Genomic DNA, 22,474 nt, shown 5'->3' on the forward strand with positions numbered 1-22,474 from the left:
GGCTTTGTACGTGATTCCCCCCGCATCCTACGTGTGTCCTTGCCCAGCCCTACCCTGCACAGAGACTTCCACAGGGGCTTTGTACGTGATTCCCCACAGGGCCTCGATGTTGCCCGCTGCCGCCATGGCCCAGCAGCAGTTGCAGTTTTCCTAGTGAGCAAGAGGGTAGAGGCAGGTAAGGTGTGCAGGCCATAGCCGCCTCCTCCCACTACTTGGCAGGACTGGGCCGGGCTGGGGCAGGCACCTGGTTCTGGATGGGCGAGATGACGTTGGCCACCTTCCGCCAGTCACAGGTCAGGGGCACTGGCTCCCCCTGCTCTTCAGATCCTACCTTTCTGCCCACGCTGGCCACCTCTCCAGTTGCCCTCTGATGCCCATAGATCTGGCCAAACTCCTCCTCTGGGGGACAGACAGAGCCACCAAGGTCACAGTTTTGGCTCCTTCTTCCTATTCTGCCTCTCCCACTCCAGCCATCCACTCCTATTTGGGTCCCTATAATACCTTGGGAGGCAGCAAGGCAAGGATACTGAGGCCTAAAGAGGGGTCAAGTCCCTTGCTGTGGGGCATCCCCTCTGCGTGCTGCCCTTGGCCCCTGAGCGGGGCTGGGACACAGGTCTGCAGTGTTTCTGCCCCTGCAGTTGGCTGTTTGGGGTAAGCACCCAGGCCTCTGGTTCTCAGGGTCCCTCCCTGGGCAGTGAAAGTAGAAAGTCTGCGTGGCCTGTCTGCCAGCATCCCTGCAGGAGACTCTGCTTCCCCACCCACCCTACAGGCCAGGAGGGTCTCTGGTACCTGTGAGGTCACTGAATGCAGTCACTCCAAACTCAGCTGTGCCCAAGTCCTCCTCCTGCAGCCGTTGAGCCTGGGCCAGGTTGTGGGCAAAGATGTCCAGGCGGCGAGCATGTTCTGGACCAAGAGGGAGTCCTCTTAGGCCAGCTCCCAGGCCCCTGGGGGCAGGAAATTGCCACTGGCTGCACATCCTCCCTCCCACCCACCCAGGTGGGCGCGGGCTCCATTCCGTAGCCACAAGGCCCCACACAAACACCTAGGCCAAGGAAGTGGTTATGCAGCTGACCAATAGTTAGGTTTTCCCCAGAGGCAGCCAGTGGGACATCTCGGCCCACCCTGCAGGGAAGCCAAGCAGGGGATCTGGAGGCAGGGTGACTCGGAAAGAAATGGTGGGTGGCAGCAGACCAGCTTCCTGTCAGCCCACCTCTGCCTCCTCACACCTCTGACCACAGGTGGGGAGGATGGGACACAGGCAGCTTGGGCTAAAAGGTGCATGTAGGCCAGCCCCATGCAGAAGAGAAGATGCAGGGCTGGCAGTTCATGGGGGTAGAGAAGGAGTCCCCAACTTGGGGACAAAATGGGTATCTTGGGTATTTGCTGAATAAACACATGACTAGATGGTGGTCCCCCACCTGCTGTGTGGAATCAGGGGAGCGGCTGTGGGGCCAAGGGACCCTCTAGGACTAGGGCAGGCCCCCAACAGCTGCTCCTTGCCCTCCAGGTTCCTAGCAAAGAATGATCTGTCCCAACACATGCATTTGGGAAACCAGGGAGCACACCCCCAGCCCTGCCACAGTCCTGCTGAGTGGCCTTGGCCAAAACTATTCCCCACCCTGGGCCTCAACTTCTTCATCTATTGAATGAGGGGAGGGGGTCAGACTGGAGATGCACGTGCCCCATGATACCTGCTGGGTTCGAGTAACTCCGGTTGAACTGGACCTGGAACAACTTGAAGACCTCTTTCAGCTCCAGCGGCCAGGGACCTGGGTCCTGGCAAGGAAGCAAGGGTGGAAAGCGGGCAGCGGATGGAGGAATCATTGCTGGGACCCCAGTTAGCTCCCAGCCATGCCAGGACTGGGCTAGGGAGTCGGCCTTCTCTCTCTCCCCATGTGGGCTTGGGCACGTCACCCACCTCTCCAGCCTCAGTTGGTCCCTCTAAGAAATGGGAATGACTAGGCAGCTGTTTGTGAGGGGTGACCCCAGCCATGGAACTGGCAGGGGTGAGGGTATCTGGGGGCGGGTTGACAGCACTTACCTGGGCCCTACGGGAGCCCCTGATGCCTTGGGCTAGGACTGCCACCAACAGGGCCAGGAGGCAGGAGCGGGGAGCAGTTCGTGTCATGGTGGTGCAGCCCTAGTGCCGGAGGCAGGAAGTTGTGCAGATCAAGCTGGAGGGGGAGAGGGCGGAGCTGGAGAAACTATGAAGGGGAAACCAGGCTTAGGAGGGGGACCCCTAGAGCACTTGGGCTGCCTCAGGCTTTCATCCCCCCGCCCCTGCCTGCCTGCCTATTCCCCACCCCACTTCTTTGTCTTTATTCAACAGAGGCTCTAGGCCCATACTGTTCTGGGCAATTCTAAGGATACGGAAATGAATCTGTCCTTAAGGGATAGATAGGAGGAGATCGATCTGAAGTGGACAGTGACAATATACAGACATCAGTGCCATTACAGAGAAGTCCAGGGTCTTTAGGAGCCACAGGCCCCTGACGACTAGGTGGGATGGAGGGTGGTCAGTGCCCTCTGGGGAACCGCACTTGCTCATCCTGTGAAGCTCAGCTTAGCAGCCACCTCCCTCAAGAAATCTTCCCTGCACCCCAGCCTCTGGTGCAACCTCTCACAGCCCTGCTGCACCTGTGCCCGCCCGCGTGGCACCTGCCTCCCAACCATACCAGAGGAGTCTGATTCACCTGCGTCCTCAGTGCCCAGGCCAGGGCCAGGCACAAAGCAGGCTCCACAGGTGTTTATTGACTGAAAATTGATTGCCGTAGGTTTTAAACAGGAACACGCAGGGGGCAGGGGACACTGCCTCCTGTTCCTCATCCCTGCCAGCCTAGGGATGGGGAGGCAGAAAGCTGACAGAGTGGGTGTCGCAGACAGAGCAAGGCCAAAGCCTATGAGGTCAAGGGCTGGGTGGCAGCGTTAACATCTATTACTGCTGCCTCAGTCCTAAGTGGGTCCTTGGGCTGGGGCCTTGGATGGGTCCCCAGACAGAAAACCTGCGCCTGAGACCAGAGAGAGGTGTGAAAAGCTGGCTTTCTAGGGCTCCACTGGAGTGGGAGGAGGAGGGGAAGAGAGGAGGGCTCTGATCCTGGGGTTTATTCGTTTACACGCTCACTGCTTCATCTCATGATCACTCTTCCCAAGGTTGTGAGCCTCCATTTGGCTCCTTTTTGTTGCCCACCCCCAGCGGGAAGCCAAGGGACTCCTCTGTTTGAAGAGTGGCACTGCCTTTGTTAAAATGCAGTGCTCAGGCCATCTCCAGAGTGGTGTGTGGCCCCGTGGTTCTGGAGCCCAGTTATGGGCCTGAGGCTGGTCTTGTCCTGTGTATGACCTGTGAGTACAGCCCCAAGTCATCCCTCAGAGCTGGAGGTCCCAGTGTGGGCACTAAAAGGGGGTGGCATACAACCTACCTGTTGTGGTGGTGGAGATGTGGGAGGCCAAGAGGGGGAGGCACTTAGGGTGTGGGCTGGGTGGCCTTCCTCTTTGATCCTCTCCTTCCCTACTTTGAATGAATGGAGCTCCATGAGGCCAGGATGTTTTGCTCTGTGTTGATCAGTGTCATGTCCCCTAGCACAGCATCTGGTCCACAGTGGCCACTTAATAAATATTTGTTGAATGAATGAATGAAATCCCCCCCACTTGCTCATTCATTCACTCATCCACTTGCTCATGCTGCAGATCCTGGCTGGTGCCCAGTGAGGGCTGCACTGTGTGGGCCCAGGGGTCTCAATACCGGGGTGGAAGTCACTACTTGGTAGGAGAGAGACATTGAGCAAGATAAGCTCTAAGAGGGACCCAAGGCAGAGCAGGTAGGGGCAGGGAAAGTCTGTGGGGTCGCAGAGGTTGGGAGAGCTGTTCTGAGAAGGCAGATCCAAATGGCAGGCTCACTTGGGCCTAACAGTGCAAAGATGGAGGTTCAGGTCCAAGTTTGAGTCATCAACTGTACATTAAGTCATTCCCCCCTGGGCCTCGGTCCCTCATCTCTAATTGGCCATGACAATTCTTGTGGTGGGGCTTGAGTGGAATGACACTTACTGGAGCACCCACCACCCTGGCAGGCACAGAGTGGGGGTTCATTTGGTGGGTCTTTAACCCTCTTTATATGGGGTAAAGAGCCCAGAGAGTCTTGGAGTCAGCAGGACATGAATTCAAATCCTGCCCTCACTACTCTGGTTGCACCTGGGACAAATCTCTTAGATCTCCCTCATCTGCGAAATGGGGTGATAGCAGCACCCTTTCCCCACCTTGGCAGAAGGATTGCATGAGGCCCATGCCAGTGCCTAGAACAGTTAGATCTTAATGATCAGGAGCTATTTTCATTATTTAAAAAAAATAACAGCTTTATTTATAATTCACATACCATAAAATTCACCCTTTAAAAGTGTACAATTCAGTGGTTTTTAGTATATTTGCATAGTTGTGCAACTATCACTACTAATTTCAGAATATTTCCATCATCCCGAAAGAAATCCCATACCCATTAGCGGTCACTCCCCACTCCCACTTCCCCTGGCAGCCGTTAACCTACTTTCTCTCTGGGGTTTGCCTATTCTGGGTATTCCATATAAATGGAATGTGTGGCTTTTTCTGTCTAGCTTCTTTCACTTAGTGTAATATTTTCAAGATTCATCCATGTTCTAGAATATATCAGTCCTTCTTTCCTTTTTATGGCTAATATTCCACTGCATGAATGTACTGCATTTTGTTTATTCATCACTTGATGGACATTGGTGGTTTCTCATTTTGGCTGTTATATACAGTACTGCTATAAACACTGTACAGATCTGTGTGTGTAAACGTTTCCAATTCTCTTGGGTATGTACCTAGAAGTGAAATTGCTGGGTCACGTGGTAACATTTTGAGCAACTGCCAGACCATTTTCCAAGGTGACTGCACCATCTTATGAGGGTTCCCATTTCTTCATATCCTCGCCAACACTTGTTATTGTCTTTCCTTTTGATTTTAAAGAGTATTATTTTTTAACTCTTGGCCCCAGCGGCTGGGAAGGACGGTGGTGGTGGGAGTGCCGGGGAGCGGAGAGGAGGAGACCCTCAGGAGTTCACCCTGAATCCCAAGGGCTCACCTGGGGACCCACCAGCACATCCCCTACTCCGCACACTCCCTCGGGACCACGCTGTGGGCGACTGTGGGAATAAGCAGGGATGGGAAGGGGAAAGAAGGGCCTGGCCATTCCCGCTCGCAGTCTGGTCCCAGGCGGGGGATCCCTGGACACGCAGCCCTTCCCGTCTGGCCCCGCCCAGAGACGTGGGCGAAACGAGGCCCCGCCCCTTCCTGGGAGCCTGCTCTGTCCAGACTCCGCCCCCAGAGACACGCCCTCCACTTGGGGGCGGAGGCAGAAACTGGGTAGGGGACGTGGGTAGGCAGAGGGTCGGGGAGGCGCTGGCGCTGGACCCTGGCGTCCTGCGCGCCCGAGTTCAGCTCTGCCCTCTTTCCCAGGGGCTTCCATTCATTTTGGGCCAAAAGTGAACTACCACCCCTGCCCCAGACTGTTGTGCTTTGCGGATAGAGGGCGCGGGGGAGGCCGTGCCGCCGTGAAGGGACCACTTAGCGGAAGACGGCCCTGGGGGTGGAGGGCAGAAGGGAGAGAGATGGACAGCTCTGCGCCTGGGAGCGTCTCGTTCCTGGGCGAGGGTCTGGGGACCCTGAGTGAAGTTTTGGGACTGTCTAGAGTGACGATCTGGGAGCACAGAATACAGTTCTGGAGGGAGTAGAGTGAGGACCTGGAGGCCCTAGGATTAGGTGGGGTCTAGGTGTCCAGTGCAATCTTGAGAGGCGCAGAATGGGAGTCTGGGGGCTCCGGGATTAAGGTGTGGGTGCACGGGTTGGAATTCTGGGGGCGCAGATTAGGTAGGGGCTAGGCGCGCAGGATGACATTTTTGGTTAGGGTGTGGGGTCCCCCGGGTGAGTCTGGGGGTCTGGCATCAAGGTCAGCGGCCCCAAGGATAGAGCGCTGGGGGACCATGGCCGGGAGCCGGGAGGCGGCTCCGAGCGGCGCCGCGGGGGACCGGGTGGGGGCCTGCGGCTGGCCGGGGGCGGAGAAGCGGGGGGTCGGGGTCCCTCCCCCTGGCGCGGGCTCAGGAATCCGCCGAAGGGCGGGCGGAGGCGCCGGGGTGGGCCGCGCCGCGGCAGGCGGGCGGGCGGGGGGCGCTTCCTGGGGCCGCGCGTCCAGGGAGCTGTGCCGTCCGCCGGTCCGTCTGCCCGCAGGCACTGCCCGAGCCAGCTGAGCCTCCGGAGCCGCGGGCCGCAGGGCCGTCGCAGGCCCAAGTGAGTGGCCGTCCCTGAGGGGAGGGCGCGGGCCGTAGTCTCGGCCGAATCAGCGGCAGCGCAGAGCCCAGAGGCCTGAGCTCCTCGGCCTGCGCCGCTGGGGGACCGGGCGGGGGCGGGGCGGCCCCGGGCGGGTGGGCCTGGGACCTGGGTCTGGGAGAAGAGTAGGCCTCCAGCCCTGGGAGGCTCCAGGGCCCCAAACATGCTCCTGAGCGGCCGGGCTCTGGGTCCTGGGACAGGGATCGGGGGTGCAGTGGCAGAGGCCCCTGACCCCCGTCCACCACGTCCCAGGCCCAGGATGCTCCCCTTCGCCTCCTGCCTCCCCGGGTCTCTACTGCTCTGGGCGCTGCTGCTCTTGCTCTTGGGGACAGCGTCTCCCCAGGATTCCGAGGAGCCGGACAGCTACACGGTGGGGACGATGGGGCCACTGGCCTGGGACAGGATGGGCAGGGACGGAGAGACCAGGATCCTGGGGTGGCTGCTACTGGGGAAGATTCTCCCCTCCTCTGGTTGGTAGAGCAGCTGGGGGCCATTGTTTGGAGCAGGCAGGGAGGGTGGCAGGGCTCAAGCCCTGGTCTTGGCCTGATTAGTTGGAGGAGACCTGAGGGTGACCACTAGCCACTCTGGTTCCCTTCCAGGAATGCACAGATGGCTATGAGTGGGACCCAGACAGCCAGCACTGCCGAGGTGAGTGTGCCTGGGGGGCCAACAACCCCCAGGAGCCAGGGAAGGGATTGAGTGCTGCTTCCCAAGGACAATCCCATCATCAAGAGCTGCACCAGGATCCCAGTGGCCCGTGCTCTGCCCTGCTTTGCTCAGCTGAGGCCAGCTCTGGTTCTCTAGGGGCAGATCAACTAGGGGTGACCCCTCCCTCTCCCAGAAACCGAGGAAAGCCTGCCCCTACCCCCAGAAGAGCTGGATCCCATACACCTCTGAACCCTTCCCCTGCCCAGCTCTTTGTTCCCATCACAGCCGGGGAGGGCAGTGTCTGCAGGGTCGGGCTGAGCTAGGGCCAGGGCTTTGGGGAGAGGTAGAGACCCCCTTGGAAACAGGAGAATGAGGGCACAGTCAGAACAACCACCTCACCTCCAGCCCAGGCAGGCCCTTAGCTGGCTGAGCAGAGAGGGAAGGCTTTGCCTGGGTCCCACAGCTTAGAGAAGGCCGAGTGGGGCTCCTGCCTCCCACTCCTTCCAGGGCCGGCCAGGAGACTGGCTGTGCCCAGCAGGCCCCTCTCTGCAGATGTCAACGAGTGTCTGACCATCCCTGAGGCCTGCAAGGGGGAAATGAAATGCATCAACCACTACGGGGGCTACTTGTGCCTACCCCGCTCAGCTGCCGTCATCAACGACCTACATGGCGAGGGGCCCCCACCACCAGTGCCTCCCACTCAACACCCCAACCCCTGTCCACCAGGCTATGAGCCCAACGATCAGGAGAGTTGCGTGGGTGAGTGGGGGTCACTCTGGTGCCCAGGCTTCTAGTCCTCTCTCCAGGCATCTTAAAAACTCAAACCTCACGTTCCTTCCAGGCTCAAAAGCTGCCTGTGGCTTCTCATGGCCACTGTGACACACACACCCTCATCCAGATCCCCACTTTGTTTGGGGCCTGCCACAGGTGGTCCCAGCTCATGTCCCACTGCCCCAGCCAGCTCTTGGGACCCTCCCCTTGGTTGCTGTGGAGACACAGCAAGAACTCTACCTCCCAGCCTATGTCCTCTGGGAGCCACAGGCCTTGGAGGAAAAGTCCCTGAATCAGTGTTGCTGAGGGTGTGTGGACAGGGCCTTGCTTCCTGTGTCCCCCTGACATGGGGTGTCACAGGTTAGCAGTGCCTTTCCTGTTGGCTCCAGGCTGAACTGCTATTTGTGTTGTCGAGAGGATCTAATCCAAGTCCTGGATCCATCTGTCACGTTGGGTGGCTGTTGGGATCCCATGTGGGGCTGAGTGGTGTCTCTCACAGATGTGGACGAGTGTGCCCAGGCCCTGCATGACTGTCGCCCCAGCCAGGATTGCCATAACTTGCCTGGCTCCTACCAGTGCACCTGCCCTGATGGCTACCGCAAGATCGGGCCCGAGTGTGTGGGTGAGTCCAGGGAGCAGCCTCTGTGGTCCCTGCTCTGTGCCCCTGGCTGGCTGTCACCCTAACGCCCCTTCCAACCCACCCCCAGGCTTCACTCCAGTCCCCTGCCACCTCAGCCCTTCTGTCATCAGACACAGAGGACTCTACAGGGATGTGTTTAGGGGGTGTCCCGGCTGACCTGGCCCCGTCTAGCTCCCTGGGCACACACAGGACTATGGGTGGTGAGGCCTCGAGTCCCAGCCGGCTTAGGCCCACGTGGCTTCTGCCCACTGCTCTCCTTTCCCTGCCCCTATACCAGACATAGACGAGTGCCGCTACCGCTACTGCCAGCACCGCTGCGTGAACCTGCCCGGCTCCTTTCGCTGCCAGTGCGAGCCAGGCTTCCAGCTGGGGCCCAACAACCGCTCCTGTGTGGGTGAGGCTGGGCCAGGCCGGGCCCCTGGGTCCTGGGCCGGGAGGTGTGGGGTGGGGGAGCTCCTTTCCTGACCAGCTGAGATGGAGTGGGGGCTCTGGGCTGCTCCTCTGCTTTCACCCCTCCTGTTTTTCCGGCCCCCCCAGATGTGAACGAGTGTGACATGGGGGCCCCATGTGAGCAGCGCTGCTTCAACTCCTATGGGACCTTCCTGTGTCGCTGCCACCAGGGCTATGAGCTGCACCGCGATGGCTTCTCCTGCAGCGGTGAGAGCTCCACCCCTGCTGTGTGCTCCTCCATCGGTCACCCAGGCCCTGCATCCATCCTGCTGTGTCCCTGCCACTCAGTCCTCCATTTGATGCCTCCACGTCCCATGTGTTCTGCACCCACCTACCCCTGGGTGCTTTGCCCAGGGCTGGTTGTAGGGCACCGCAGCCTGGTGGGGAAGGCACCGAGGGAATCAATTAGATCCCTACTGAAGCTCACTGGGGAGACTGAGAAGGATGTGGGTGCCACTCTTCCAGAGAGTTGGGCTAACCTACATTCAAACCTGGCACTAGAGCAAGCCACTCTTCTGTTTCTTTTGTAAATGGGTTGTGAGGATTGAGTCGATGTAATAGATGGGTTTCATTGGGTCTCAAACAGCAGCGCTTTGAAGTGGCCTAGCATTTATGGAGAATCCACCCTGTGCAGCTTGCTGCAGAATAAGGCCTCATTGGTTCCTGGCAGCATGAGGGTTACAAGAGCAGAAAAAAGTCTCCTGCCTGGGTAGCTCAGTCAGCTGGGTGCTTGGGCTGATTGTGGGTTGCAGGAATTGGGCAAATTATTGGAAATTAGAACAGGCTGGGCCCTCGAGACTCATCTAACCCACTCACTTCACTGATAGGGGAAATGAGGTTCCCCAAGATCAGCCAGTAGGATTCACACCCAAGACTCTAAATTCCCAGGGCTTTTATTTAGTATTTTCTTCCAGTCTTGGAGCAGAGGTCTGTGCACTGGGGCTGTCTTTCTTTGAGCCCTGTCCCCTGCTACATTCAGCCTAACGTGGGACTGAATTGTGAGGACTGCCCTTGGCCCAGGGTGCTCATGCCCGCTCTTTCTCAGACATTGACGAGTGCAGCTATTCCAGCTATCTCTGCCAGTACCGCTGCGTCAACGAGCCAGGCCGCTTCTCCTGCCAGTGCCCACAGGGCTACCAGCTGCTGGCCACACGCCTCTGCCAAGGTACAGGTTTCGGGCATGGGTCGGGTGGGATGGTGTCAGGGGCTGGCGGCCTGACGCCCCCGATTCCAGCCTCTCTCCCCTGGCACAGACATCGACGAGTGTGAGTCAGGCGCGCACCAGTGCTCCGAGGCCCAAACCTGCGTCAACTTCCATGGGGGCTACCGCTGCGTGGACACCAACCGCTGTGTGGAGCCCTATGTCCAGGTGTCGGACAAGTGAGTTGACTCGATGCCAGGCCCCCAAAGGAACTACAACTTCCAGAGGACTCTGGGGCAAACTGTGTCTATTGGGACTGGCCAGTGCCCCTGAAGGTTAAATGGAAGTTATTGTCCTTCTTTACCGAACTGCACAAACTGTTATAGCAGGAGTGGGAAGATCCCTTTGGGATTCCTCCCTTTGGGGTAGATGAGATTTAGGGGATGGGCAAGGACCTCATTCCTGTCCCCCATCTCGGGGTCTCTAGCCGCTGCCTCTGTCCGGCCTCCAACCCCCTGTGTCGAGAGCAGCCTTCGTCCATTGTGCACCGCTACATGACCATCACCTCGGAGCGGAGTGTGCCCGCTGACGTGTTCCAGATCCAGGCGACCTCCGTCTACCCTGGCGCCTACAATGCCTTTCAGATCCGTGCTGGAAACTCACAGGGGGACTTCTACATTAGGGTAAGGCTTTCTACCTCCACCCCTCAACTGACCTGCATAATCTAAAATTGAATTCCAGGAAGCCTCTAGGGGGAGACTGGGCTGTGCCACCATGGCCCGCCTCTTTTCTCAAAGCTCCACCCCTGGAGCCAGGATCTCTGTAGGAGGATAGGAGTGTGCCAAGTTCCCATGGTATGAAGGACAGGTTAAATTCCTTGTTAAATGCAAGTCTAACAAGGCACTTGGACCTGGGGTTTGGGTCCTGGTACTGGTTTCCCCTCTCTGACCTTAGTTTCTTCGCCCACAAAAAAAGGGAATAGTATGAGAAGCTTGTGCAGGGGCCTGGGGTCAGAGAATCCAGCTGTCTGCTGGTACAGCTGTAAGGTGGGAGGGGTCCAGGTGTGGCACACACCTAAGAGTGCAAACCCGCAGTCCTTGTGCTGTATTCAACATGGGAAGGGGTTTGTCTGGTTATCATTGCTTGCTTTCTTTTTGACTGAATTCTTTGAATGCAGTCTGCCCTCTCCATGTCAAAGGCCGTACCACTTCCAAATGTCACACCTGGCCTTGAATCATCAGTTACTCTGGTTAGACAGAACTAGCTGCAAAGGGTGGAAAGAGCACCAGCAGGAGATCCCCAACGGCAGGAGCCTGGGTGCAGGAGGGGAGGAGAGATGTCAAGGGTGTCAAAGAGCTGGATGAGAGCCCAAGGTCATAGTCTGGCCAGGACTGTCTGTCCACCTGTTGGCCATTGGGCAGAAAGTGATGCTAGGGTAGTCCCCAGGCTGACACAATCTACGTGTCCCCCCACCCACTGTGTCCTGCAGCAAATCAACAATGTCAGCGCCATGCTGGTCCTCGCCCGGCCAGTGACGGGTCCCCGGGAGTACGTGCTAGATCTGGAGATGGTCACCATGAACTCCCTCATGAGCTACCGGGCCAGCTCTGTACTGAGACTCACCGTCTTCGTGGGGGCCTACACCTTCTGAGGAGGGGGAAGGGGTCACCCTCCCCACAGCCCCCTATAGCCGAGAAGCCTGGGGCTCAGGGATGACTGTGATCTGCTAAAAGGGAAGCTGTTATTGTGAAGGACAGAGAGAAAGGCAATAAAGGGAGAAAGAAGGAGTGCTGGTGGCCGAGGAGGGCGGGTCACACTGCAGTGAGCCTCAGACTGGGCAAGGGGTTGGGCCCATGGGAGGCAGACCAAATCCTAAAGGGGAGCTCTGTGCTTAGGACCCGGGGCCCCACTGATGGGAGCTGGGACCTTTGGACCACAGGCTTCAGGACCACCCTGAGAGGGGAGGAGGTTACAAGGCATGTGGACTCCAGGCCCAGCCCAGAGATTTGGACTTGGCTGGTTTGTAGAGGTCCTGAGAGCCCCACTCTGGATAGCACCAGGAAGTCGTAGGTTCCAGATTCCAGTCCTAGCTCTGCCTCAAACTATACATCTGGACAAGCCTCCGTAGCTCTCTGGGCCAATCTATAAAGTGAGGCAACTGGACTGTTGGTGGTGTTCAAGCTTTTCTTTCCCAAGGTACAGAATCCCTTATCAAACGAAATTGTATTTCATCAGGAACTATCTGATTACACAAAGTAGATTCAAAGTTGTAATGACCCACTGATTCCATCTCCCTGACCAGGGAACCCCAGGTCCTCAGGAGCTTGGTTTAAAAACCACTGGACCAGATGGTTTCCCTAGTTCCTGCGTATTTTATAAGGCCCCTGGGGCCTGGCGTAGCCTCCACAACACGTAAGGCTGCAAACACCTAGGTTTTTATTGTAGCCCAAAACATCCCGGTTAAAAGCTGGCTAGCCTGGGGAGTGGGGGGACAGATGGGGTTGGGGTCTGTCTCGTGGCATAAGCTCAGGTCAGGGGGCTCCGGCTGCAGTAGAGCTGGGCCAAGGTCCTGCTCAGAGCGGGCCCCAGATTTCTGCAGGAAAAGAGAGCGGGTCAGGACCTGGGCAGCCTTGGCCCCTGCCACTCCCTCCCCCTCCAGGTCTGCCTCTTGCCCTCACCTCTGCAGCCGCCCACACTTGATGGTGCTCAGCAGTGTCTCCTGTTCCTTGGGGCTGACACAGGCATCATAGGCGGCCAGGAGGCTGGGGGTGGGACATTGGGGCATTTGAGTTTCTATGGCTTGACAATGGCTGACTGCTGGCCCACTCTGAGTGGCTCTGGGCCAGCATGGGGTAGTGAGTCAGGACACTGCCGCACTTCCTGAGCCTGGCATGCAAGGCCCTGCTGCATCCCACCTGCTCTCCCCATGGCAACACTGGGGCAAAACTAGCCAAGGCTCTAAGAGTTCCCCTCAGTCTTCCTGGCCCAGCCCCCTCCTCCAGCAATCCTTCTCTGCTCTCTGTTCCAGCAGGTGGAACATCTCCCTCCCTCCTGTAGCCTCCCCCAGTGTCTGGGATACTGTCTGGTCCTGGCTGGCTGTCTTCCTCTCCACTTGACCTCCATGAGCCCCCCGGGGTCCAGCCAGATATTTCCATCTCTGGGTCTGCACAGCCCATACAGAGCCAGGTCCCTGCATTAGTCAAGCTGAATTTCATGCAGGGAGGGCAGGGGCTGAGGACCCCTAAGGGTCCCTCTGGGGGCCTACCTGGCAGGGGTGCTGTATCGATCCACCAGGGCTGCTGCCTTCTCCCCACTTACTCCGCGCACCTGCATCAGCTGCCGGGCAAACACCTCTCGCACTGACTGGGCCTGGGGTTGGGGAAGGGCTCTATCATGGGAGGTCTGCGGCCCGGACATGTAAGAAGAAGCTGAGCGGAAATAGTACCTTGTTCTTCATGGCTCCTGCGTTGAAGTCACTGAAGGTGAGGAGTGAGCAGAGAGGGTTTGGGGAGGGCCCAGCCCCTGATTCAGGGTCCCCTGGGATTCCCCAGGGGCGGCTGCGTAGAGTGTGTCCCTGAGAGAAGAAGGGACTGAGACCAGGCTGGAGCTCTAACGGACCACCTCCAGCCAGTCCTTGCCCAGTCCTAGGTCTCAGTGGACCAGTCTGAGAAATGGGAATCTCACCCACCTTGCCTCCCTTAGGGAAGCATGGGGCCCAGGCAAGGGACCAGTGCCGGACAGGGGCATCTGCTCACCTGGTAGAGTCTCTGCAGGCCCCGTGTCAAGAGGGCCAAGTAGGCAGCTGACTCCTTAATGTCCGCTGTGCGCTTCACAAAGAAGCCATCGATGACCTGGGGAAGAGGACCCAAGAGAGGGCGGGTGGCTCCTGGCCTGGGCCACAGACCACAGGGGCCCCTGCCAGCCTGGTCCTGTCCTCCCAGCTCACCTGAGTGTTGGTGACAGCTTGCAGCAGCGTGCTTTCGGGAAGGCTGAGGTTGTGGACGGAGCCTTGCTCCTCTACCAGGTATATCCGGCGCTCCAGGCCACAGCGCTTTAGCCGGAACTGGGGAAGGGGACAGAGTGCGCAGGGATGCATGGGCCATCAATCACACCACATTTGAAACTGTAATGTGACTCTAGTCTCATGAACTAGCCTCCTCTTCCTCCCTAGCCTCTCTATCCTCTCAGAGAGGCCTCCGCACCTCTGCTCAAGCTGATACCATCTCTGGACGCTGCCCGTCCTTCCAGCCTCCCTGGGCCTGTATGTGGTCCCTATGACTGGAGGTCAGCCCAGCAGCCAGTGTCAAGGTATAGCCTCTGCATTTCCACTCCTGGAGATTTGGGCCTTGTCTATCCAAGACTGCAGGCGGTGGGACCCAAGGGGTCTTTAATATGCTCCCGAGCCCAATCCAGATGCCCTGTGTCCTACTGTGTGCCTGGATGGGTCTGCAGGGGTCTCATCCTGAGGATGCCCAGGCCAGCTCTAGTCGGGGTATGGCTGGAGTTCCTGGGGGCTGTGCCTTGAGGAGGCCACCAGAGATGTCCCTGGATTCCCTGGGCTGAGAAGGGGACCTTAGAGCACGCAATGAGCAGAAAGCATAGCAAGGCCAGCAAAGGAACCTTCTGCTCCCGGAATCGGCCATCAATGATGCTGCTGCACAGGTCGTCCAGCCGCTTGCGCTCCACTACATGGTTCAGGACTAACTCCCCAGGTCTCGCTGCCGAGAAGCCAAGAAGGATTCCATTGGCTTGTGTCCCTCCACTCGCCAAGCCCTTCCTCTGATGCCTGCCCATCCACAGCCCTTTACCTGGGTTTCTGGGCCTGGTCTCCTGTGCCACCCACACGAAGTCCCCAACATGCAGCTTGCGTACCGTGTGGGTCACATGCAGGCGCTGTAGTTCTCGGAGCAGCTCTGGCCTGTGCCCGGCCCTGGAGTTGCAAGGAGGGAGGTTTAGGTCAGGGAAGGCTGGCACCCACCCCACCCAGCATCCTGTGGTTGTCTCTCTCGTTTCACCCCACCTCACTCACCCCCTAGTCTCTCCGATGTCCACACACAACAGCACCCTGTACTCTCCAGGCCCCAGCTCCAGTGGTGGCTCCTGGAACTCCTCTTCACTGGCACCACTGGGGGTGGGGGGGGGTTGGTGTGTTTGAGGCCAGAACCCCCAGTGCCAGGGCAGTTCTCCCTACAACCCACAGAAGAGGGAGCAGCCACAGCTCAGCTGTAAGTGATGGAGACAGGGGCAGGTGCTGGCCTCACTTCCCGGACCCCTCCTGCCCCCATTCAGCCCCTGCTCCTGCCCCTCCTCACAGCTGAGCAGAGGCTGCTTCTGGCACTGCTGGTTCCTCCCCATGGCGCTCCTCGGGCCCGGTGCCCACATTCAGCAAGCTCAGGCCTTCTGACTCGGCCAACTTCTGTGCCAGCTCCAGACCCTCCAGGGTCAGCGAGTACCTGGGAGGTGGAAAGGACAAACACAGCTCTCCCTTCTTCACTCACACCCGGCAGGCTGTCCTGCCTGCCCCCAGCAGTGCTGGCCTCACTGCCCACTTGGCAACCCTGCACAAGTGAGGCCACTGGCTCTCCTCTCTTCCCTGTCTTCTATGGCTTTTAGATCAGCTTCCTCAGACCTGCCGCAAGCCATTAATCAGGTCTGCCATAAACGTGTCTCAGACAAACTTTCCTTTCTTCTGTCTTCGCTCAGCTGTTCCCTCCTCCCTGGAATTCCGTCCTTGCGTCTCTACCTGCCAAATCCTAAGATGTGTCAAATGCTGTCTCCTCAACAAAGGCTCTCTGCTCCTCCGATGACCATGACACCACCTCCTCCCTCCCACCCGCTGCCTCAGTCTCACACACTCCTGGTACTCCAGCAGTGTGGGCTCCTGGGGAAGGCCTACCTTCCCCAACCTCAACACCATCAGGTCTGGGAATGGTTGGGTAACTGCAGGGTTCCACTAAGAATGTCATGCATATTCCCCCATCCCTACCTCCTGTGTCCCCTGCAGTTGGCCCCACCTGGCTGGCCGGTGTGTCCTGAGGACCAAGTTCCTCTGGAGGAGGGAGCGGAGGGCTGGCCAGGGTTGAGTACTCCCAGGGACTACCTGCCAACAGGGGAGGAGACCCTCAGAGAGCCCCTGCTGTACCCCAAGTCCATGTTCCCAGTGCTTTGGGCCACAAGCCATCCACAGGCCAGGGCCCCCCTGCCACTGCCTATTGCCAAGGGAAGTCTCCAGTGGGTTCCAGAGCCACTGGGGCCTGTCCTCCCCCACCTCTATGCTCACCCTGGGGGCCTTCTGATCACACCTCTGCAGTAGCTCCTCCTTGGTTAAGAAGTTGTGGCCACTTGGATTCTGAAACCGAAGCAGAAAAGACAGGATAAATTCAGTACCAGGGTCCTTCCTTGCCCTGCCCAAGTGGCTGGAATTATCTCTGCCTGCCTTCCCTGGAACAGGCTCCATTGGGAGTTTCCCACCCCACTGCCTGGGTTCCTGCCTCCCAGACAGCTGAACACTCACCAGGTGCTCCTGGTAGAGCAGCAACAGTACCGCTCGGGCTCCTGAGTGCCGAGCTGGCCAGTAGCTACCAGAGCTTCCCGCTTTGGGCTGAGCAGGAACCTGAAAGGTACAGAGGGTCTGTGAACACGAAAGCCAGACAGTCATCCTCAGATGAATCCCTGGCAGGGCTGAGGTTTCAGCACGCTGCATGGCTCTGGGCAAGTCACTCAGTTGCATCTCAATTTCCTTATCTGTAAAATGAGCCAGGTGATGGGATGATCCTTGCAAATCTGGATGAGACAGGGGACAGCTGCGAGGAAGGGGTAGGGGGTAGGGGTATCCAAGTAGCCCATTCTACTGTCTACTGCAGGACAAGAGTGGTTAGACAGAAAAACTCACTAACAGCAACCCGACAATATACACTGGGCTGGGCCCCCTAAGTAGCTTAGATTCTTTTACCAGCTGTTATCAATATCCCCATTTACAGATTAAAATCCTAAGTCTCAAGAAAGAATAAACCATTTGCCCAAGGTTAGGCATCGATGGTGAGATTTGGACCCAGGCTTGCTAAATCCCCCAAGTCAGGAACTCATACTCTTGGCACTGCCATTTTGCCTTCCAATCCCCTTTCCCCCTCCTCACTGGCACGGAAGAATCCTGGACTTCGGCAGGTGGCTCTTCCTGGGCTGGACATGTCTCTCCAGGTGGTGGGTCCAGAACACGGTCACCTATGGAAGCATAAGAGAATCAACCACGCACAACAGCCACAAGGGTCTGGGCTGCAGCCTGCTCAAGTAAGACGTGAGAATGGCGAAGCTTGGAGAGCGCCGGCCACTAGCCCGAGGTCAAACGGCAACTTGAACAGGAGTGGGGAGCTTGAAGCCAAGGTGTCGAAAGTGGGTAAGGAGACTGCACCAGGGGAAGGCAGGAGATCACCGACCCCTGCCCGAAGCCCTCACCGCCCGATGCTTGGTGCTGCTGCAGCCGCTCGTCCAACATCCGGCACAGCTCGACTCCAAAATGCTGCAGGATCTTAGCTTCCTTCCCGCTGCGCAGGGGCAGCGGGTACCGCCGGAGGGAGCGCAGCGCCTGGCGGGGTAGAGGGTAGGGAGTAGAGTACCTGGTCGGAATAGGTCAGACTTGGCCAGCATCCGTGCCCACCTACCCAACTGGGACCCACCTTCTGAAATACGAAGCGCGTGCGGCGCCCTCTGCTGGCTGCCTCGTCCCGCCACTCGGTCAGCCAGCGTACGAAAAGAGGGTTGGGGCAAACGGGCAGGGGGCGTTTCCGGCCCAGGCGGACCGGTGCCGCCATGAGCCCTAGAGCGGATCCTCTGACGCCCCACACCTGCTGAACTGGGACGCTGACAGTTGTAAAGTCTGGGCTTAAACACCTGGCTGCGGGGAGAGAGCGAGGGTGAGGGCAGGACCTCTCCAAACACGTGGTCCCACAAGGGACACTAACTAGATTAGGCCCCTGTCGTCCTCCCCTGCTCCTGCACTACTCTAAGTGGTTGGAACAGAGCGTTGTCTCCGCCGATCTTCCGTCTCAGCACCTCCTCTGACCAAGACCAGCATTTCGGACGAGCTCCACCCAGGCCCCGGGAGCCTTGGCCCGCCCCTTCCTCTCACTCCAGATTCGAGAGCGGGGTCATCTTTGTACAGGCTAGAAGAAAGCGGACAGCGCCCCCTATGACTGGGAGGGCTGGCTGGGGTCGGCGCTTAACGGAGTACCTGAACTTGGCTGCTCTAATGTCTCTATGACTGTCGGTTTCAGCCTCATCCTTGCAGAGGAGGCTGGAGACAGATCCTGGGCTTGAGAACAGTCCAGAAGTGGGGCCGGGGGACAAGCGAGTGCAAGCATATTTGCGGGAGGGACATCCAGAAAGGGGTAGGGAATGAGGAAACAAAGGTAAGGCAGGAGAAGTTTAAGGACCCTTGGAGGAAAACGGTGACTCCGAGCTCCGGGACACAATGCTGTGTGTATGGGCTGGGGTCGGGGGAGCGAAGTCCAGAATGTGCAGAGAAGGCTCAAAATAGGACGGGGGCAGGGAGGGAGACAAGTAGAAGGATGGACAGCCAGTAATAGGTGCTGAGCATCCTGGCAGGTGGGGAGGCCTGAGATGGGCACCTGGTTGGGTCCGGGGGGAGCAGGTTGAGGGTAAGAAGGCCAGATAGAGGTAGAAGGGGAAAACTCGTCATTTTTGTGGTTCAGTTGAAGCGGGAGACCCTCAGGGAGGTTGGAAATGGAAACCCTGCAAAGGTATCCCAGGTTGGGGGACAAGTATAGCTGAGTTGGGCACAGGGGTCTCGCCAGAGGTTGGAGCCGCGCCCGGTCTCCAGCTGTCGGCCGGAAGTCGCGAGGTGCAGGTCTCAGGCCTGCGAGCAGGGGAGAGACAGGCGCCGGAGCTCCAAGCCCGCCCCTTCGGACTCCGCCTAGATCGTGGTGCAGCATACCCAGCCGGCTCAGGACTCCCGCCTCCCGCCCGACGCAGCCTTATAAGGCGCCTGAAGCCAGCATCCGGGCTGGCCCCGCCCCCTCCAGTCTCTTGTCCTAATAAGGACATCTAGGGCATCCCGCGGCTGGGGGCGGGCGGGAGCGCATCTCCAGGGTAACTGCGAAGCCTCCCCTCCCCCTCCTCGTTGCTCTTGGAAACTCTAAGGCTTGAAAAAGGTGGAGCTAGCTTCCTCTTCATGCAGGGTGCTTGGGGGAGGCGGGGGTCGAGCTACAGCTCCACCTGGAGCAACCAGGAGCTCGGTAGTGGGCGGTGCGACGGGATGTCCTGGACTACAACCCCCGGCATGCTCTGCGAGGTACCACACTCCGGGGCGTCGCTCTCCGTTTACACCCTTTATTCTGCTTATGGGTTCAAGGTCTCCAGTTCCGTTTTTGGATTTGCCTCTGACTTGTTTGCGACTGTGTCTTCCCTTCCTGCAGAGTGTGAGGCTACGGTCATTGTTCAAGGCCAAGGAAATCTCCCACCCTCGTTTCTTTTTTTAAGGCTTATGCTCTCACATAGCCTGTATCTCAATTTTTGCGGGTTTTAGAATAACCATATACCTGGCTATCAACTCGAGAACTGGGTCCAAGTCTGGCTGAATATCTAATCTTTCTTCTCACTGCGTGGTAAAAGGCACATAAAGAAGCTTGAATTGAACGCACAAACCCCTGGTCTTCCTCTTTATAGCCTCATGAATTTGCCAAACATCTTTAAACAAGAACAAAGCTCTCCTTTTAAAGATTTCCCTGTGGCCTTTGCCCTGTGCCTTTTCCTCCTAGTCTTATTTTACCGATGTTACATATGACCTTTTCTCAGGAGACAAGAGTGGCTTTGCACATGGAGAGTACTCACTGTTGGATTGAAGACGCCTTTATACTTGGCGATTCTCCATGCTTTAGGACCGCATTTCAGAAGAGCAAAATCCTAACCATAGTCAAAAGTTTCTGCCCAAGGGATCTAGAAAGTACCAGATGGGTCTTAGGAAAACCATTTTGCTCCTGGATAAGGAGCTGCTTAGTCGAGCATCGTTCTCAGGTCATTTTACCGAGTGCCGCGGCCCCATTGCTCAGCTCAGAGCGTTTCCTGGGAATTTGGCCCAATAGGCTCGCTCTCCGTGTTCAAGCCCCGTCCTCCCAGCCGCCGCGGCCTACATCTCCCCGCATGCACTGCGGAGCCGAGAGGCAGGCTGACGAGAAGCGAGCCCACGGCCGGCGCAGGACCCTCGGACTTCATTTCCCGTCGGCCTGCGGGGGAAGCGCCGGAAGCCCGCCCCGCCCCTCATTGTGCGGCTCATACTAAACGGAAGGGGCCGGGAGAGGCCGCGTTCAGTCGGGTCCCGGCAGCAGCTGCAGCGGCTCTCGTCTTCTCTCGCTCTCTTTGCCATCACCCTTTTGCTTCCGGAAACATGGTGAGCGGCAGGCCGCGGTGCCTGAGAGGAAGCGACTGCGGGTCGGTCGCCTGCGCGCGGGAGGCAACGGGGTAGCGACGTCGGTTCCCCCCTCCCCCAGCGCCCCGGGCAGGATGAGGGTACCGCACTGAGCGGCGGGCGGCGCTGGGATGCGCGTGCGCGCCCGTGGGTGCCGGGGAGGGCTGGCTTGGACGTCGCTCGCGCGCCCCCTGGACTCCCTTCCCCTCCCCCACTCCGCTGGTGCGCCCGCGCGGACACCGGCCGTTGGGGGAGGGGTCCGGGCGCGCACTCGCGCGCTCCTCGCTGAGTAGCCGGCGTCGCGCGTTGTTTCACGGGAGCGCGCGCCCGACTAGAGCACGCGGCGTGCGAAGCCCGGCCCGGGGGCGGCGAGAAAAGCGCGCGAGAGGTCTCGGCGCGCGCGCCCCACCCAAAGGCTGTTCCTGTCTCCGCGTCACCCTCCCTCGGCAGGCAGGCCTGTCTCGAGAGCAGGTGGCAGGGATGCCTGCGCTCGGGAGGGCGGGGGTTGACGCGGACAGCGGGGATGCTGGGACAACGGAGACCTGGTTGAGGCGATGGTATCTCCGATCAGGGGCTTGCACTTTAATGCTTGGAGCGGACACCGCAGAGGCCGCGGCCCTGCTCGGGAGCGAGCGAGCCCACAAAGCGAGCTAGGTTCTCGCCTGCATAAAGGGCGAGGGCTGGAACGGCGTTGTCGGCTGGCGCGTGCGCACACGCTCAGGCCCGGCCGCCGGGCCGAAGCCCTGGACAAGCGGGGCCTTCCCGGATGGGGCCTGAGGGTGGAGCCGAGTTTAGGGAAGTGACCCAGGCGGGCGCCGCCCGGAAACCACCCCGCCCCATGTGTTCGGCCCGAGGGCTGCGAAAACCGAAGGTGGTATAACTTGCCCAGGCTCCGACTCGCAGCGGACGGAGCTGGTAGGCCTGCCAGTAAATGCGATCCCTGGGGGTCGAGGCTCTGGGTATGCTGCTGACTTTGGGGTATGAGTGTCTCTCTTGGGGAGGGGGTCGGGTCTAGCCGACCTTTCCCCGCCCACTCCGGAAGCGGCGGAGTCACGTGGCCGGCTTCCTCTGCAGTTCCGGGGGTTTGGGGGGGTGGAGATTTCACCGTGGACAGTCGTTCCCTCTCCTGGCTAGGGCGTCCCCACATTGCAGAGTAAAAGTTTAAAGAGCTCCCGCGGATCCTGGGCACTAGAGTTTGGCCTGTTGATTTCTATCAGCGACCTTTGGCGTCCCCCCTCCCCGTTCCGGGAAGATAGGGAGTTGCTGGGCAGGGTCCTAACTGATGGTTTTGATGGGAAAGACCCCAGCAGGGAAGAGGGTCGTCTGTGTGAAAACGGCATTGAACAGTTCTGATGAACTTGCTGCAACTGTTGAGCATGTTGACGTCCCATCTAGTATTGGAGGGTCCTGGGTCCTCTCATATCTGTGAAGCTCCAAGTCCGCATGTTTATCCAAAGGCTGAGATTGAATACTGTGAGTAGTGAATGAGTCCGTAGCTTCACAAGTTTTCAATTTCAAGCCTGTAAAATGAGGGAAAGAAGATGTTTGAACTAAGTTATCAGAGGTCATAGCTGTCATTCTGGGGTTGTCCCATCCGGTTCTTTGACAGTGGTTTGGGTAGGAAAATAGTGACTTGCCTTAGGAAGGGGATTAGTGATTCTTGGAACATGAGGCTGGGGGCTGTACTTCTTGGCATCCACACTGAGATCTCCTGAGAAAGCAAATTATCCTTTTCCTTATGAGGAGTGTGTGGCTTATCCCCCAGGCCTCTGGTGTGGCTGTCTCCGATGGCGTCATCAAGGTGTTCAATGACATGAAGGTGCGCAAGTCTTCAACGCCAGAGGAGGTGAAGAAGCGCAAGAAGGCAGTGCTCTTCTGCCTGAGTGAGGACAAAAAGAACATCATCTTGGAGGAGGGCAAGGAGATCCTGGTAGGTGATGTGGGCCAGACTGTCGACGATCCCTACGCCACCTTTGTCAAGATGCTTCCAGACAAGGACTGCCGCTATGCCCTCTATGATGCAACCTATGAGACCAAGGAGAGTAAGAAGGAAGACCTGGTGTTTATCTTTTGG

The 22,474-nt window shown here is 58.4% G+C and overlaps 4 protein-coding genes across 5 annotated transcripts in view; 2 read left to right on the forward strand and 2 right to left on the reverse strand.

The window, feature by feature from the left end:
- Positions 1-2,128, reverse strand: part of CTSW (cathepsin W) — a 3,437-nt gene extending 1,309 nt beyond the window's left edge. Inside the window, exons 1-5 of the mRNA XM_012665441.1 lie at positions 2,042-2,128; positions 1,692-1,776; positions 790-903; positions 245-399; positions 54-150 (exon numbers count right to left, since the gene is read on the reverse strand). Coding sequence (XP_012520895.1) covers positions 54-150; positions 245-399; positions 790-903; positions 1,692-1,776; positions 2,042-2,128 — 538 coding nt within the window. The remainder of the gene's footprint in view (positions 1-53; positions 151-244; positions 400-789; positions 904-1,691; positions 1,777-2,041) is intronic.
- A 3,945-nt stretch (positions 2,129-6,073) lies between these two features.
- On the forward strand, positions 6,074-11,919 carry EFEMP2 (EGF containing fibulin-like extracellular matrix protein 2). Its single transcript, XM_012665442.1, has 11 exons — positions 6,074-6,291; positions 6,583-6,700; positions 6,930-6,978; positions 7,531-7,737; positions 8,249-8,371; positions 8,667-8,783; positions 8,927-9,046; positions 9,885-10,004; positions 10,093-10,219; positions 10,468-10,663; positions 11,470-11,919. Exons 2-11 carry the CDS (start codon positions 6,590-6,592, stop codon positions 11,629-11,631), a joined length of 1,332 nt encoding a protein of 443 aa, XP_012520896.1. The 5' UTR covers positions 6,074-6,291; positions 6,583-6,589; the 3' UTR covers positions 11,632-11,919.
- Positions 11,920-12,362: 443 nt separating this feature from the next.
- Positions 12,363-18,042, reverse strand: MUS81 (MUS81 structure-specific endonuclease subunit). Its single transcript, XM_012665443.1, has 16 exons — positions 17,654-18,042; positions 17,433-17,562; positions 17,116-17,201; positions 16,495-16,593; positions 16,261-16,329; positions 15,995-16,080; positions 15,293-15,433; positions 15,010-15,105; positions 14,789-14,910; positions 14,601-14,698; positions 13,927-14,043; positions 13,736-13,831; positions 13,426-13,554; positions 13,246-13,349; positions 12,659-12,742; positions 12,363-12,573 (listed from the first exon to the last, which is right to left on the reverse strand). Exons 1-16 carry the CDS (start codon positions 17,786-17,788, stop codon positions 12,507-12,509), a joined length of 1,659 nt encoding a protein of 552 aa, XP_012520897.1. The 5' UTR covers positions 17,789-18,042; the 3' UTR covers positions 12,363-12,506.
- Positions 18,043-20,189: 2,147 nt separating this feature from the next.
- CFL1 (cofilin 1 (non-muscle)) overlaps positions 20,190-22,474 on the forward strand; it is a 3,562-nt gene continuing 1,277 nt past the window's right edge. The window contains exons 1-2 of one of the 2 annotated variants that reach the window (XM_012665445.1): positions 20,190-20,382; positions 22,166-22,472. In XM_012665445.1, coding sequence (XP_012520899.1) covers positions 20,380-20,382; positions 22,166-22,472 — 310 coding nt within the window. In that variant the 5' untranslated portion in view covers positions 20,190-20,379. The remainder of the gene's footprint in view (positions 20,383-22,165; positions 22,473-22,474) is intronic. The other variant, XM_012665444.1, reaches the window with a different exon arrangement.

Source organism: Propithecus coquereli, unplaced genomic scaffold, assembly GCF_000956105.1.
Source record: "Propithecus coquereli isolate 6110/MARCELLA unplaced genomic scaffold, Pcoq_1.0 Scaffold120, whole genome shotgun sequence".
NCBI lineage: Eukaryota > Metazoa > Chordata > Mammalia > Primates > Indriidae > Propithecus > Propithecus coquereli.